Source organism: Girardinichthys multiradiatus, chromosome 12 (genome assembly GCF_021462225.1).
Source record: "Girardinichthys multiradiatus isolate DD_20200921_A chromosome 12, DD_fGirMul_XY1, whole genome shotgun sequence".
Taxonomy (NCBI): Eukaryota; Metazoa; Chordata; class Actinopteri; order Cyprinodontiformes; family Goodeidae; genus Girardinichthys; species Girardinichthys multiradiatus.
The window spans coordinates 33,175,608-33,192,663 of NC_061805.1; the positions used below are offsets into that span (position 1 = coordinate 33,175,608).

General features: G+C 38.2%; 1 protein-coding gene across 1 annotated transcript; it reads left to right on the forward strand.

Moving 5' to 3' along the window:
- The first annotated feature begins 228 nt into the window (after window positions 1-228).
- On the forward strand, window positions 229-15,411 carry LOC124878079 (solute carrier family 2, facilitated glucose transporter member 11-like). Its single transcript, XM_047381849.1, has 12 exons — window positions 229-522; window positions 662-760; window positions 2,484-2,644; window positions 2,735-2,859; window positions 6,358-6,487; window positions 6,589-6,737; window positions 7,031-7,218; window positions 7,306-7,416; window positions 7,625-7,726; window positions 13,025-13,100; window positions 13,189-13,316; window positions 14,508-15,411. Exons 1-12 carry the CDS (start codon window positions 307-309, stop codon window positions 14,697-14,699), a joined length of 1,677 nt encoding a protein of 558 aa, XP_047237805.1. The 5' UTR covers window positions 229-306; the 3' UTR covers window positions 14,700-15,411.
- Window positions 15,412-17,056: the final 1,645 nt, after the last annotated feature.

Below are 17,056 nucleotides of genomic sequence, written 5' to 3' on the forward strand. Positions count from 1 at the left end.
AAACAGTAATATCCTGCTTTAATAGCTCCGCTTCTGACATTTTTTTTTTATGAATCACTTGTAAAACGTGATGGCCAAAATATGGTACATTTAGAACGTTTGAATTGAGATATCATCTCAAGACCCAAAACTTGATGTTTTATGACCCCACAATGACGTGATGAGCCTAAGGTTGGGAACCACAGATCCACAGTAGATAGTTCCTTATTTTCCAAGAAGTACGGGGAGGTGAATGGTTGGATGTTAGGAATCCGTTGTCAAAATAACCTCAATATGGGCAGAACATGCGGTTGATTCTTCAGCCTCATGCGGGACTCGACTACATCAGATGAGTTGTATCTTCAGCAGCAGCAGGCTGAACTTCTTACGTCTCCAGTCAGTCCAGAGAGCCAGCGCTCACATCGAGGATATCCTCAGAGCAAACTTTTAGGAAATCCAAAACGGACCGAAATGCGAAAAGATTATTTGAACGAATATGAGCCTTTGCTTATGAAAGGAGGCAAAGAGCCAAAAGGGTTAAAGGTATGCGGATTTGTGACGATTTATGACTTTAGAATAGGTTGGATAATCTTGATGCGGTAAATCTGATTTTTCTAATTCAAACTTTTTTAATCCTAATGATGCGCTTGTTTTTTTCTGTCGGCGGTTTTTCTGTTTCCAGTTCCCAAACAAATTTCTCCTGCTGGCTATGTTTGCGACATGCATAGGAGGCACATTTCAGTGCGGATATAATATATCCGTCATCAATGCGCCCACTAAGGTAATAATCCTTCTCACTGAAGCTGTGCTTCAGACAGATGCATTGTTAGGGGGTGGGGGTTGTTATTCTGTTGAATCAGTGGTTTACCTTCAACAGCGGGAGAGAGCATTATGATTATTAGTTACAATACTAACAATAATCACCTACTAACAAGGTAATTAATTGTTCATGTCAATTTAACGCTTGTTAGTGGTGGCTCGCACATCTGCGCATGCTTAAAGCGGTGACATGTAAAGACCACTCGAAAAAGCCCTGCATTCATTCTTTTTCAGCTAGTTTTATTGGTGTTCAGTGGTTAACCACAACATGGTGGTATGACTGAACCAGTACAGACTGGACCAGACTGGTGGCACATATATGTGCCATGAGGGATGTATGAATTTCTGAAGACAAATTGGGTTGTTTTTATGAAATTTGTCACACTGTGGACTTCTCCACAAGGACCAATTCTTAGAAATACCAATAAAACAAAAATAAAATGGTTTTCTTGTTTGACCAAATATGGAGTTTAAACAAAAATTCAACTTTGAAGACTCACCTCTGCTGTCTCCGCTTCAACCAATCAAAGTCAAGTCCTCATCCTTCTCCAGCCAATCGTCTTTCAAGCTTCGCTTTAAAAGACTTTCATTCATGGAACCACCCGATCTTCAGCCAAGCCTCGACCCTCATCCACCCCATCTCCTCCATCCGGCTTTCAAACTCCTCCAGGCTCCCTTACCTCCTCAAGTCTCCACTCCACCACCAGTCGGATCCCAGGGGGAAGACATCTCTAATTCTAATTCTAAGATGTTCCTCCAAGCTCACATCATTCTCAGCGTTCAACTCTTCCTCCAGGGTCCGAGCGCCAAAGAAATAACATTTCGCTGATAAACTTTTCTAATTGTCATCCGTGTTTTCCTAATTTCTGAGTCTTTACAGGTTGAAATTATATTGTCCGTTTCCTTTTTGAATATAGGCTCTTATTCTTTCAACATTGACGCACAGAGGTTATTGAATTTATGCCATAAATCATTGCAAGATACAAGTTTGAAATCGGTAGTTTTGCATTGGTTAAGTGGAGAATCTTTCCATGTCTTAGCTCACATCAGCACTATGTTATCTTTTGCAAACAACATCCTCCATGATTATTGACAACCCTGGAAAATATGTTTGAAAGCCCAAAAATATAACTTATCTTGGGAAAATGTCCCACTGAAAATTTTAGAAAAGCCAACCTTAAATATACTTACATTTAAGTGGAAAAAATGTGGCTACTGTATGCTTAGAAATAAGTGCCTGATGAATTATTTCATATCACACAATTACTTCTTAACATGGGGTACGCATATAAACGCATATATTTTTCAAAAATGTTCAGTGTGAGGTTTTACAACTGCAATAAAAGAGATATAATTTATTTTTAGGATGTCTGACACATTCTCAGCAAGGGTGCCAGTGAATAGGGCAAAATTTAAACCTATGTGCTAAAAAAATCTAAAATCTGTGCAGTTACCATATAGCAAATTTTGACATTAGACAAAAATAACCTGAGTAAATACAAAACACAGTTTTCAATAGATGATTTCATTCGTTAATCATAACTATGTAACCAAATCTTCTTTCTTTTATTTGAACATTAAATCTTTGTGATGTACTAGTTTGTCTTGGTTACTGTGGGAGAAATATGTGAGACTAGTTTCCAATACTTCTAATATTATCATACCATTTCTTTTCTTATTTCCAGTATGTGCAAGACTTCATAAACCAGACCTGGATGCAGCGTTACCAAACAGAGATATCAAAAGATGGGCTCACACTGCTCTGGTCCACCATTGTGTCTATTTTCACAATAGGGGGATTTATAGGAGTATCAATTGGCGGGACTTTGTCTGTGAAGCTGGGAAGGTACAGTAATTTTGAAAGAATTAAATATGTTGGGCATTTCTTTTTTTTGTACAAAAATCTAATATTTTCCTGTGGTGTGGTTTCCTTTAGGAGAGGGACACTACTCGCCAATAATGTGATTTCATTGGCTGCTGCTCTGCTGATGGGTCTGAGCTCCTCTGCAGGCTCGTTTGAGTTGCTCATCATTGGACGTCTCCTCATTGGAATAAATGCAGGTAAATACAATATTTTACAAACACATCTAAAGTTCTCTCTAATATCTGCTGAAAAATCAGAACAAGTTCATCTATAGTTCCCTAGGCGCATGGCTTTGTCTGAAACAGCAAATTATGTCCCTAACACTTTCAAAAGAGAATATTTTTTTAACACTTTTAAATACATCAGTTTGCACAAAGAAATTACACAAGAACAAACAAAAAAAAAAGTCATAAAAAACATTAAGAATTTATTCAAGCTTACCCTGGCAAAAATACATTATAAATACAGTATAACTACAATGAATTGCAAAAGATTTCAGACTTCTTGAACTTTATATGATAGGCCAGCATAGAGTAATAATTAAAGGTGAAGTGAAAAGATAAGAATACAATGTTTTTAACTATTTTAGATTGTTCAGATTAAAATCTGAACAGTCTGTTGTGTATTTGTATTTACCCTGAGTCAATATTTTGTAGAGGCCCATTTATTTGTCCAAAATAGCTGAAGTTCAGTCAGATTGAACGGAGATCATGTGTAAACATCAATTTCAATTTCAAAGTCTCGTTACAGATTCTTAGTTGGTCTAGAAAGTAACTAATCTATTATAACACACGAATATGCTTTGGGCTGAACCATTGCATACTAGCTCTGGCTGCATGTTTACAGTCATTTTTTGGCTGGATGACGAACCTCTGACCCATTCTCAAGTCTTTTGCAGCTTGTTGCAGGTTTTCTTCTTGGACTGCCTTATACTTAGCTTCATCCATCTTCCCCTAAACTCCAATTAGCTTTTCTTTTTCCTGCTAAAAAAACACAGTTCCTCACCACAATGCTGACACTGCCATGTTCCACCATGTGAATGCCATTCAGGGTAAAGTGCGATGTTAGCTTGCTGCGACACATAGATTTTACATATAGGCCTGTTGTGACTATGAATCTGAAAATATTATTTAATATTTAATAATAATTAAATATTTTATCAAATATTATTTCAGTCTGTTAAGGCTTGTCCTGTGAATACCAGCCTATTAAGGCGGTGGTATTAGGACAAAATCAAAAGGGTGAGGCAAGCTCTGACATTATTGAACAGCAAAACTCTGCACACACATGGAATGAATTCACACAATTTCTTAAAATACAAACATTTATTAACAAAATTAAGTCAACTCAAAGTCAAACATATTTCAACCAACAAACTCTTTACCATGCTAAAACAATCCAACTAAACTACCTAGCAGAATTAAAGAATAACGAAAACTAATGGACTATGTACAATATAAACAAGTTGATTAAAGATGATTGAAAACAATGACCAAAAGAGTGATACAACATTAACATACAATGTTTATGTTTGAGAACCAAGGATTATCTTGAAGAATCTGGAAGTGAAGTGAAGTTAGTCTTGGAACCAACTTAATCAGCAAACGTTTAGACAACCATTCACAATGCAAGATCAGATAAAATATTATTTTAATAAAAAATGTTTTAAAGAATGATCTGCTGAATAAAACCAACCTTCTGGATGACTAATTCTCAACGGTGTCTCATTAGCTGCCTTTATTTATTAAAATAATATTTAAAGAAATATTATTAAGGAAATGGTCAAATATTTAAGGAAATATTTTGGAAAAGAGCCAAATCTTTCTGGAGAAATGGGGCTTAATGGTGTTTACTTAGTTATCAAATTTTGTAAAATAATGTTAGGGAAATATTATTTACTGGATTGAAAACTAACAACCTTTCTTGGTAAATATTCTTTAGCAACAAGCATATATTCTTAGCTGTTAGCAGTTAAAGGTAACAAAAGAAGCTGATTGCTGAGCACCAGAATCAAACACACACCCATAAAAAATACCGTCAATAAAAGGGTTAAAAGGCATATGCGCGGACGGCGCGTTATGATCAATCTTCTGTGTTTAAAATTACCCCTTTAAATAAAGTTTGTCTTAACTTTAAAAACACACAAACACAGAACACAAACTGAGCACGTGGTGACCAGATAGCCTGCTAGCACTAAGATAGCTGAGTTTCACACAAACAAAACCAAACTTCATAAAATGAAAAACATTCAGATCATAAATCTCTCTCTATTACTCTGTCCAAACCCTAACCTCATATGAACCGTGCTGATGAGTTGTCCGGGTGACAACGAAGATTGAAGAAAGCTCTGTGAACGGGCCGCCCAGAGCAGTGGGCGGCCCGTTCTGTCCACTGACCACACTGCACGTTACCACGGTGATGCGGCTCCCATTGTCCTCCTTTCAGACTGGGAAAACCGTTCCACTCGGCTTCATAGAGACAGCGTCTCTGCAGAGAATTCTCTGGAACACCGTTTGCTTCTGCAGGCCTCAGAGAGAAAGTCAAGCAAGGCTTGTACCTTAATTCCCGTTCATGAATGAATCTACCGGATACACAGACAGATTCATTTGTACTTATCTTAGTGCATATGATCAATGATCAAATGACACTCTCGGATCCAGTGGAAAAGTTATGTCTGTTTGCCAGCAAAGAGACATTAGCGCGTTTTGTGTAGGCCCTGACATGACTTACACAATCATGCAGAAGACTGCTGACCTCATACTAGTCAAGTACACAGTCACTAACACCCACACCAAAGAAAGTAAGCCACAAAAGGTCATTGCTAAAGAAGCTGGAACCCTATATTCAAGCATATTAAAGTGAAGTTGAGTGGAAGGCAAAAGTGTGGTAGAGAAAGATGCACAAGCTGTCCCCCAAGAGTTTGGAGGACATTTCTATTTCCTGGACTGCTGCAGGAGTCAGTGCTTCATTTGCCTCCACACACAGACATATCCAGGACATGGGCTACAATAACTCCAACATACCTTGTGTTAAACCATCGCTGAACCAGGTACCATGTCAGAAGCTTGTCATCTGCTTTAAGGAGAAAAAAGACTGGACTGCTGATCTTTAGTCCAAAGTTTTTTTTTTTCAGATTAAAGTAAATGTTGTTTTTCCTAAGGAATCGAGGTCCCAGACCCCAAATTGTTTGAAAGCCAGGGTTCGTTTTTTACAGTCAGTAATGATTTGCCTTCCTCTGCTGAAAAGCTCTATGGAGATTCAAGTTTTCTTTGTACCAGGACTTGGTAGCTGCCCACGCAAACCCCTTAGAGAATCTATGAGGTATTGTTAAGAAGAAGATGAGAGGGATAAGATCTAACATTGCAGATCAAAGGGACCTAGGCTTCCATTACACCTCAGCAACACCACAAGCTGATCGCATCCATGCCACGCTGCATTGATGCTGTAATTCGTGCAAAAGGGGTCGCAACCATGTTTTGAATGTATACAATATTGTAATTTTCTAACAAACTGACTTTTGGGTTTTCATTAGCTGTGAGCCATAATTATCACAAATAACAGAAATAAACACTTGAAATGTATTCCTATGTGTAATGAATCAATTTTGAGTTTGATAACTGAAATAAATAAACTTTCCAATAAAATTCTAGTTTGTTGAGACAACTGTGTAAGACTGTGCCTTATTATTTTTGCAGGCATGGCTTTGTGTGTTGAGCCTATGTTCTTGGGGGAAATAGCTCCAACGTCTTTACGTGGTGCTATGGGAACGGGCTCCTCCATTTTTCTCACTGGTGGCATCTTGTCTGGACAAGTGATGGGCCTCAAGTAAGTAAAAAATTTGTTTTACTAAATTCAACCTGCTGCTGTAAATTGATATATAGCTGAAAAAAGAAAACTGATACAAACATCATTGGGTGTTGATGCAGAGAAGTGCTTGGTAAAGCACAGTATTGGCCCCTTCTGCTCTCCACCACTTGTATCCCAGCGTTACTGCAGCTCCAGTTGCTGCCCTGGTTCCCTGAGAGTCCACGCTACCTGCTTATTGATAAAGGAGATGAGGAGAGGTGTAAAAAAGGTAAAATACTTCAATGCAAGTGCTGTTTCTTTACTCCTAATTCCAATTAAAGAGGGTTTATGTGTTGCATGCCAAGAAGACTTAGTGCATGTGATGGTGAAACCTAGAAGGCCAAATACTTCTCAAAAACTGCCAGAGGTTATCAGTTAAACCATGTGAGCTTCTTCTGATAATTTCATAATGATGTGAAGAAACTGTGGTTTGACCTTTGGTTTCTTAAAAAAAAAGCAGCTTGTTATAGTTTGACCATGTGAGCGGAAACGTGAACAGAGGTCCTCTTTTTCTGTCTGCAGCCCTAAATCAGCTGCATGGCTTAGCAGGCTCTGACAGTGTGCTGGAGGATATCCAGAGGGAGAAGAACAATTTGGTTGGTTTCAAAGCCAAGAAACCCTGGGAGCTCTTTGCAGATCGCAGTATACGCTGGCAGGTCATCACTATCATTGTGCTCAACGCAGCACAACAGTTGAATGGTGTCAACGCTGTATGTATGAGCTTCCTGCACAGTCACCTTCAAAAAGTTTATAAAATGAAAGTTTTAAAAAGCTTCCCTTGTCTGTATCAACCACAGATGTACTTCTATGCTGATTATTTATTCAGACAAGCTGGAATTGCTGAGGAAAAAATACCTTACGCTACCGTCGGTACAGGTGCCTGTGAATGCCTCACTGCTTTAACATGTGTAAGTATGCGCTTGTTATGACATATTTAAGAACATTTCTGCAACAAAAAGCCACATAATAAAGGTTTTGCAAGTGGCAGACAACTATCAAAAAATAAATCGGCAAATTGTTTAAAAGATTATACAATAGACTGGGGGGTTTTGAGAGGAAACATCCCATTTAAAGCTTGGAGATGGTTTTTGGTCTTGTGACGTATGTGTCTTCCAGGGCATGCTTGTTGAATCTCTGGGAAGGAAAGTGCTCATCTCAGGAGGATACATACTGATGAGCATCTGCTGCATTTTATTCACAGTGACGCTCGCTCTGCAGGTAATTCATCCTAAGGATAGATCTTTAAATTAGCCTTCATCTATTATTTTTTACTTTTTAACCACTAACGAATTTACACAGCCAATAAAAAAAACAATTGGGTAATACAATATGGATTTCCACAACTAGACTTCCCCAGATATAATGTTTTTAAACCGCAGAGCAGATAAACTTATGTGCATTTATTTTGATGACATCACAAGAGGCAGCTGATCAGCTGATATTAGTAAGCGCTATGGTGGACAATTCACTTTAAATAGATTTTGGCCTAAATTCTGAATCAATGAAGTTGAATTTGGATTACACTTGGTTTAAACTCATGTGTTTAAAGCCTCCACTGGTGGTGAAGCTTAAGCTTATATCTTCATATTCTTGTTTGATTTATTTGATCTGACTGGTTTATTTGCATATGCATGTCCCGTGAAATGATTGGGTGCCGTATTCTGCATGTAATCTGAGCTCACCTGAGAGTGATGGGATTTGACTTTCTTTTCTCCGGTGTTGATTGGCACGAAGGCAATGTTATAGAATGTTGTAATTATTCATATGAATATATTATTTAATATTAATATTTTAATATTTTTATGAAATAATATTTCGGTCTGTTAAGGGTTGTCCTGTTAATACCAGCCCAATAAGGCGGTGGTATTAGGACAAAATTTAAAGGGATGAACCAAGCTCTGACATTATTGAACAGCAAAACTCTGCAAAAACACGGAATGAATTCACACAATTTCTTAAAATACAAGACTTTTTTAACAAAAATAAGTCAACTCAAAGTCAAACATATGTCAATCAACAAACTCTTCACCATGCTAAAATATTCGTTTGTTCGTCATCTTCCGCTTTATCCGGGACCGGGTCGCGGGGGCAGCAGACCCAGGAGTCCCTCTCCCCAGACACCTTCACCAGCTCCTCCGGGGGGAGCCCAAGGCGTTCCCAGGCCAGCCGAGAGACATAGTCCCTCCAGCGTGTCCTGGGCCTCCTCCTGGTGGGACGTGCCTGGAACACCTCCCGAGGAAGGCGTCCAGGAGGCATCTGGTATAGATGCCCGAGCCACCTCAACTGGCTCCTCTCGATGTGGAGGAGCAGCGGCTCTACTCTGAGCCCCTCCTGGATGGCCGAGTTCCTCACCCTATCTCTAAGGGAGTGCCCGGCCACCCTACGGAGGAAGCTCATTTCAGCCGCTTGTATCCGGGATCTCGTTCTTTTGGTTATGACCCAAAGTTCATGGCCATAGGTGAGGGTAGGAACGTAGACCGACTGGTAAATCGAGAGCTTCGCTTTTCGGCTCAGCTCTCTCTTCACCACAACGGACCGGCACGGCGCCCCCATTACTGCGGCAGCTGCACCAATCCGTCTGTCGATCTCCCGCTCCATTCTTCCCCCACTCCACGAAGGTGGAGATCTCGGCAGCCCAATCCCCGGATACTTAGGCGTAGGCCCCCCATGCTAAAACAATCCAACTAAACTACCAAGCAGAATTAAAGAATAAGGAAGACTAATGGGCTATGTATAATATAAACAAGTGGATCAAAGATGGTTGAAAACCATGACCGAAAGAGTGATGCAACATTTATGTTTGAGAAACAAGGATTATGATGAAGAATCTAGAAATGACGTTGAGTTAGTCTTGGAAAAACTTAAGCAATAATTGGTATACCTTTAAACAACCATTCACAATGAAAGATCAGATAAAACATTATTTTAATAAAATAATATTTTAAAGAATGATTTGCTGAATAAAACCAACCTTCTGGATGACCAATTCTCAACGGTGTTTAATTAGCTGCCTTTATTTATTAAAATAACATTTAATGGTAAATGGTAAAATAATATTTAAGGAAATATTATACTTGAATAAGAACCTAATCTTTCTGGAGAAAATGGGCTTAATGGTGTTTACTTTGTTTTCAAGTTTAGCAAAATAATATTTAGGGAAATATTATTTTTGTCATAACTGTTGTTTTGGCTGGACCAAAAGGCAGACAAGCATGGAGAAAAGCAGAGAGGGGGTCGAAACTCCTTTAATTTAAAGAGAGTCCACTTACATGCAGGCGAGGTACTGGATGACAGGATAATCCTGATTACAAGGCATCTTCAAACTAGAACTTAACAGGATCCGGAGCAAGAACGAAATCCAAAGAGACATAACGACACCGCGTGGAACAAAGGACGAAGGCAAACTTAAATACAGACAAAGGTGGGCATGAAACAATAGGGCAGGTAATCAGAGGAACAGGGAACAGGTGAGACAAGGAGGCAGGGAAGCAGAGAGGGCAGATGAACCAGATAGGGACAGATGAGGACCTGGAGTAGCTAGACGAAGAACAAACTGTAACGCAGAAACCAGAACACAGAACAGAAATACGAAGGACAGGGCAGAAAATAAACTTCAAAACTAAAAACGGAGGAACAGATCTAGACAGACAATCATCAAACCCATAAAAACACAGAACCTAGACAATCAATAAGAAACCCAAATTCACACATGAAGCAAAGAAACTAAAACTACCATCACCAGAAGTAAACAGGAAAAACACCTGACTAAATGAAAGTAAACAAACACCAAACCAAAAACCTCTAGCTAAAGTAAACAAAAACCCAAAACAAAGTCCAAAACCTAACATCCTGACAATTTTACTAGATTGAAAACTAACAACCTTTTTAAATGATCTTTAGCAGGCAACCGCGTGTTCTTAGCTGTTAGCGGTTAAAGCTAACAAAAGAAGCTTATAGCTTCTCATCAGAGTCAAACACATACCTTTACAATACCATTAATAAAAGGGTTAAAATACATAAGCGTGGATGGCGTGTTATGGCCGATCTTCTATGTTTAAAATCACCCTTTAAATAAAGTTTGTCTTAACTTTTTTTTAAAAACAAACACAGAACACACAAACTGAGCACATGTGCCAAGCAGATAATCTGCTAGCACTAAAATGGCTGAGTTTCAACACAAACAAAACGTTATAAAATGAAAAATGTTTAGATTATTTAATTCTAAACTACTTACTCTCTGCCCAAAACACAACCTCTTATGTGAACCATGCTGAGGAAAAGTTGTCCGGGGCGACGAAGTTGAATAAAGCATCCACAGTGAACAAATGGCTGCAGCTAACCTCCGTAGCTGTGGGGTGGGGCGGCTTGTTCTGTCAGCCGGCCAAACTGCACGTTACTGCTGTAACCACGGTGATGCGGTCCCGTTGTTCTTCCTTCAGACCGGGAAAACTGCTCCACTCACCGTCGTAGAGACACGGTCTCTGCTGGGAACTCTCTGGAACACAGTTTGCTTCTGTAGACCTCAGAGAGAAAAGTCAAGCCACGCTTGTACCTTAATTACCCCCGTTCATGAATGAATACCGAATACACAAACAGCAATTCATTCCTACTTAACTTAGAGCATATGATCGTGTGATCTTATGACACTCTTGAATCCAGTTTGAAGATTAATGTCTGTTTGCCTGCAAAGAGACATTAGCGCGCTGTGTCCCTCCGTCCAGTTCCGCTGGGGACCTGCGTGGAAGAGATCAGTTTGTTGCAAAAGCGGGGTTTTTATTCGGACAGTGACGTCACGGGAAGTCCGTTGTTACCCCTTTTCCTGGCTGTGCGGGAAGTAGGTTAATGTGATTTATTTTGAAAGTTCCAGAAAAGTTCGTACTGGCCTTTCCTTTTGTAACCATGACTGGGTCCCAACAACACTATACTGTAGCTACATGCATGAAGGGGTTACCTGGGGGTCTGGGCTTTATAAGTCTGCCTTGCAATCAGTTTTGGTGGATGTAATGAAATTTAAAAAACATCTTAATTAAATATTTTAACCAGGTGATACACTTTTAGGATAACTGATCGCTGAAGATCTTTATTAATGAAATTTTGACGTAGTTTGCCCTTGTCTTTTTTCCCAAATGTGCTTTTTTGTCTTTGAATTTTCATGAACTTCATGTAGCGTTCTCACTTTCAGCTCAAGCATCCTAGCTGCACAGAATACGAGTAAACACCTTTGAAGGAAGAATTTGACAGAGAAAATGTAGCGTTGGCGATGTGATAAAACTCGTGATGTCACGGTGTGGTTTTGGATCGGACCAAATTGCAGACAAGAGCTCAGCTGGATCATTTTTATGATTCATCGGTTTATTTACAAGATTCAAAAACGTAGCAAAAAACACTGCAGGACTGAACCAGAGTCCAATTACAAAAACTCACAAAATCACTGCAGGTAACAAGGCAAGACGTAGCATAGATTTTCCAAGGCGAGGCAAGGCATAGCATGAACATGGGCGAGAACGAAGTATGACAAACACAAGGAACCAGCCAAAGACACAAAACCAACTTATATACTGTGAGATAACAAAGGCAGATAATCAACGGAACAGGGAACAGGTGTGACAAGGAGGCAGGGAAGCAGAAGGACCAGGTGAAACAAATACAAAGGCTGAGGAAGAGTGAAGGACTAATAAACAATAAACATAAAACACCATCTAAGCAAGATAATAAATCAGAGGAGGAAAAAGAACTAGAATAACTATGAACTAAAGTACACAGAGAAACTAGAGGGAAACCATAAAAACAAAAACAATAACTTAAGAATAAACAAAGAGCCCACAAGAAGAATCTAAATTACAAAATAAACAAACCAAACATAAACAATAACTAAAACTGGGATAAGAACAAATACCTAACCATAAATAAAACACAGAGATACTAACTAAGAATCCAAGGATGAATAATCATAATAATAATAATAATAATAATAATAATAATAATACCACAAAAGAAACTAAGAACTAGAGGAAGACAAAACACACACGGAGATGGTAGAGGGAGAAAAAGGAACTAATAAACATGAAGCCAAAACCAAACTAGAAACAACTAAACAAAAGTAAAAACACAAAACAGCAAACTAAGTCCAAAATGTCATGTCCTGACACGTGACCCCTATTCAGAGGCTTCAGTTCTTGATGCAGCCCGTTGCGGGTCCAACTCCCGGGCCCAGCTTTGTTTGATGTCTTCCCCCTCTCTCCACCCCTTTCCTGTCAACAAGAAAACTTTTAATGGTTAAACACAACATAACTCTGATCAGATATCTAAAGCCTTTTATGATGTCACCAGAGACGTGGAAACTTGCTTTTAGGAGTGTAAACAAAAAAAGTAGACATTAAATGTTTATATAGAGATGACAAAAAATATCAAATTTGTCATTGGTTGGTTTCACAGTAAAGTCTGACTTGTAGCTTTATATTGCAGTGTCAAGCTTGTGGTTATTCATCTTTTCAATGATTGTCTCTCTTCCTTCAGGATGTCAGCCCAATTTTTCCATACTTAAGCGTGGCCTGTGTTTTTGCTTTTGTCTTAAGTTTTGGCTTGGGACCAGGTAAATTGGTTAAGTATGAAATGCATGCTATTTCATTGTCTGCATCAGTAAAGCAACAGTTTTTACTTGGTTGTCTCTTCCTCTGAAGGTGGTGTAACAAACATTTTGACCACAGAGATGTTCAAACAAACCACTCGGCCTGCAGCATTCATGATTGCAGGATCAGTGAACTGGCTAAGCTTCTTCTTTATTGGCTTGCTCTTCCCCTTTATTGTGGTAGGTGTTCAAAATAACGTCTGGCTTAGTTTTACGAATGCTTTGACAATATTTGTTGCATGTGCAGTGAGCTAAAAAGAAATACATATTTGTCCTTTTTGAGGACGCCATATTTTGAAGAAATTTCATAAATAGAAGTGTTAATTTTGATAATAATACGATTAATATGTCTATTGATAAATTTCCCTTTTTGTCTGAGGTTGACTCTTACAATCTGTTCTACCATCTATTTCTGAAATTTCTGGTTGTATACAGGAGACCCCAGTGACAAACATAAACTTTTGTAGTTTATGTATGTTTCTTTTTAATTGCTTTTAACCTGAACCTGCTCATGTCCAGCAACATTAGACTTAGCACTGGTTTCTGAGTCTGGTATGCAATCAGGGGCCCCACGCAACAAAGCAGGATTATTTTCCCTTCACTCTATGATTTTGTATACATCTTGACTAATTTAATTTTCCTCTCTCCTCTGTTCTTTTAGAAAATTAAACCATAATGTGTCAATCTAGTGCATGGTTCCTGATTAAGGTTAATAATGGGATATAAAGCACTGGATGATACAGAAAAATCCAACTTGGTTCTACAGCAAATTTATTAATAAGCAATAATCTCATTAGGTGAGAGATTTTCCACAGCAGCGGCTGACAGAATTATAGTACTTAGTGAAGGATTTTTGCAGGCTGAAAACAGTGACCTGTCGTTCAGACAAACATTATTCTTATCTTTGCTGGAATTAGGTTTAAAGTAATCTTTTAATTTTGCCAATATGTTGCTATGAACTGGAAGTTGAAGTGGCCATGCCACCCCAACTTAAATCTCATGGAGAATTTGTGGAGAGAGCAAAAGATTAGGGTAATGGGAAGGAGGCTTTCCAACCTCAAAGACTTGTGAGCCACTGGTCGGTTTATGTCATATATATTTCCTATTTCAGCAAGTGTTTAAAATAGCTTTTAGTACTCGAACTTGGCATGTGTACAGGCTAACAAAGATGCCTGAGTGGATGCTTTTATCCATCAACAACATATGTTAGTTTTATTAGAATTTAAATTCAAAAAAATATACTGAAATATCGAGTGTATTGCTTGCTTTCGTGACATCAAATTGAAAGTTGATGTTTTCATCTCAATATAATCCAAATACAGCTATGAAAAGTTTAATGGTTTAGGTTGACTTTTGTTTTATTTTTCTCAGATTGGGCTGCAGCACTATTGCTTCCTGGTTTTCTTTATCGTCTGCATCTCCGTAGGGATATACATAATCCTTGTTCTTCCTGAAACCAAAAACAAAAGCTTTGTGGAAATCCAGAAAGAGTTCCAGTCCAGAAGGAGTAAAGAGACCAACTCTGATGAAGCAGAAGCTTTACTTATATCCACTTCCTTATGATGTGCCTCTGGTCCAACATAAAAGCAAACAATAACCTGCTCATCTGTTAAAAACAGATGAACAATGAAGATTTATCATCTGCACAGAACACATCAGTTATAAACAATGCAATCTACCTGTGGAGTATTTCAAGATGTGTCATTGTTATTTTGTTTTTCTGCTGAAAACTTGAACTGTAATGATTTGCGTTAATTCTGTTGTGCAAAAATGTGGTTTACACAATTTTCTAAAAAGGTGCTGTATTGCAGTTCTACGAAAAGGATAAGCACACTAAATAAAAGCTTTTGTAACTAATGAGAAGTCTGCATGCCACTGAGGCTCCTTGGTGTTTAATTTTTGTAATCCCTCAGGGGGCATGTGATCTGTTAGACAAAGTATTCACTGAAGTTTTGGTCATGCCTGGTTTCGGAGGAAAGTTAGACGAGAATTAGGGGGTGTAATTTAGGTCAGAGAACATAAGATTTAAGGCTGTTGGAAAGTATTTCAACAGGTATTGAGTTTCATATTGCTAGATAAAATCTATTTAGACTGCTATTGTATAGAGCTTAATTTGAAAAAGCTGTATATATATATATATATATATATATATGTATATATATATATAATTATTTTCCAAATGTCTTCATTGAGATCAAAGTCGAACCACAGTCAAAGAACTTGTTTGTGTGCACAAACGTGGTGAATAAAGCTGATTCTGATTTAACAGTTTTTATTTTGGTTCCAAGTTAGTTGTTAGTTTGCTGAGAGTTTAATTTGGAGAAGTGAATGTTTCTTTAATATGCTTCAGGAGAACCAACAAACCAAGGCAGCTGACTGCCCGGTTACAATAATTTGACTGGACATGTATTTAGCTAATTTATTAACTCCCTTAACAGAATTAACCTTAAGAAAAACCTTCTGACGTAGTTGTACAAATATCCCAGATTTATGAGCCATCTTAGGCTCATGGGCTCAGACTACCACCTTATTGAAATGATGTGCTTCACTTCGCAGAAAAAATGAGGTTAATCAGTGTGCTACTGGTATTGAGAAACAAGTTCTCAGAATTAGGGAAAAGACTTCCTCTGAATATTTTCAGTTTTATACACGTCTCACAAAAGTGTTCATGCCCTTTATCACATTCAATTCAATTCAGTTTATTTTTATAGCACCAATTCACAACACCTGTTGTCTCAAGGCACTTTACAAAGTCAGTTCAATCAAATCATATAGTTTTCACGTCAGGAGCATACATTCCAATTGATCCTAACTATCAAACAGTGCAGTCAGATTCCATTTATTATTCAAATTGGTTAAAACATTTTTCTGTCTAAGGAAACCCAGAAGATTGGGAGTTTGAGAGAACACACAGAAGCACTGATCCTGTCATTTTACATCCACAAGCCTCATCGTATTTTATTGGGATTCCAAGATAATTCTTAGTATAACCTCCTTTTGCTGCAGTTACAGCTGTACGTTTTTCGTGATATTTCCCTTCTTGTTTTGCACATCTAGGGACTGAAGATTTACACATTTTGCTTTGCAAATAGCCTCAAGTTCAGCCAGATTGGATGTGTGAATATCGGTTTTCAAGTCTTGCCACAGATTTTCAATCCGATGTACACCTGGTCTTTGATTTGGCTATTCTAACAATGGAGTGTGTTTTGATTTCAATTTTTATTATTGTAGTTCTGGCTGTATGTTTAGTCACTGTCCTGCTGGAAGGTCAGCCTCCACCCCTGTATCAAGTCTTTTATAGTCTCTAACAATGATTGTTCCAGTATTGAGCTCTGTCATCTTTACATTAATTCTGTGCAGGATCCATGTCCATGCATCAGTAAAGGAGGATGCTGCCATCACCATGGTGTGTTCAGGGGTGATATTCTCTGCCCCAAAGTGTTTTGAATGCAAGCCAAAGAATTCAGTTTTGACATTATCTGACAAGAGCACCTTTTTCTCAATGTTTTCTATGTCTCCTACATGGCTTTAAGTTTACTTCCTGAGATTTTCTTTTTGCAATGTATTTCTACTTGACACGCATAAGGACTGTGGATCTCCAACGGTCCTCTAGAGTTGCTATGTGCCTCTTGGTAATTAACTGCACTATATGTTTATTTAAGTGTATCAGAACAAAAGGGGCTGAATGCAATTGTACACCACAGTTTTTCAGATTTTTCCTTTTTCTGTTTTTTGCCAAATATTTTGTAAACTATCATTTTCCTTCCACTTCACAAGCAAATGCTATTTTCTGTTGATATACTACATAAAAGCTCATGAAGTCACATTTGAGTTTCTTATTGGCTTGGTTGTAATGTGGCACAATGTAGAATAATTCAAGGGGTATGAATACTTTGACAAGGCACTATATCATTCAAAGG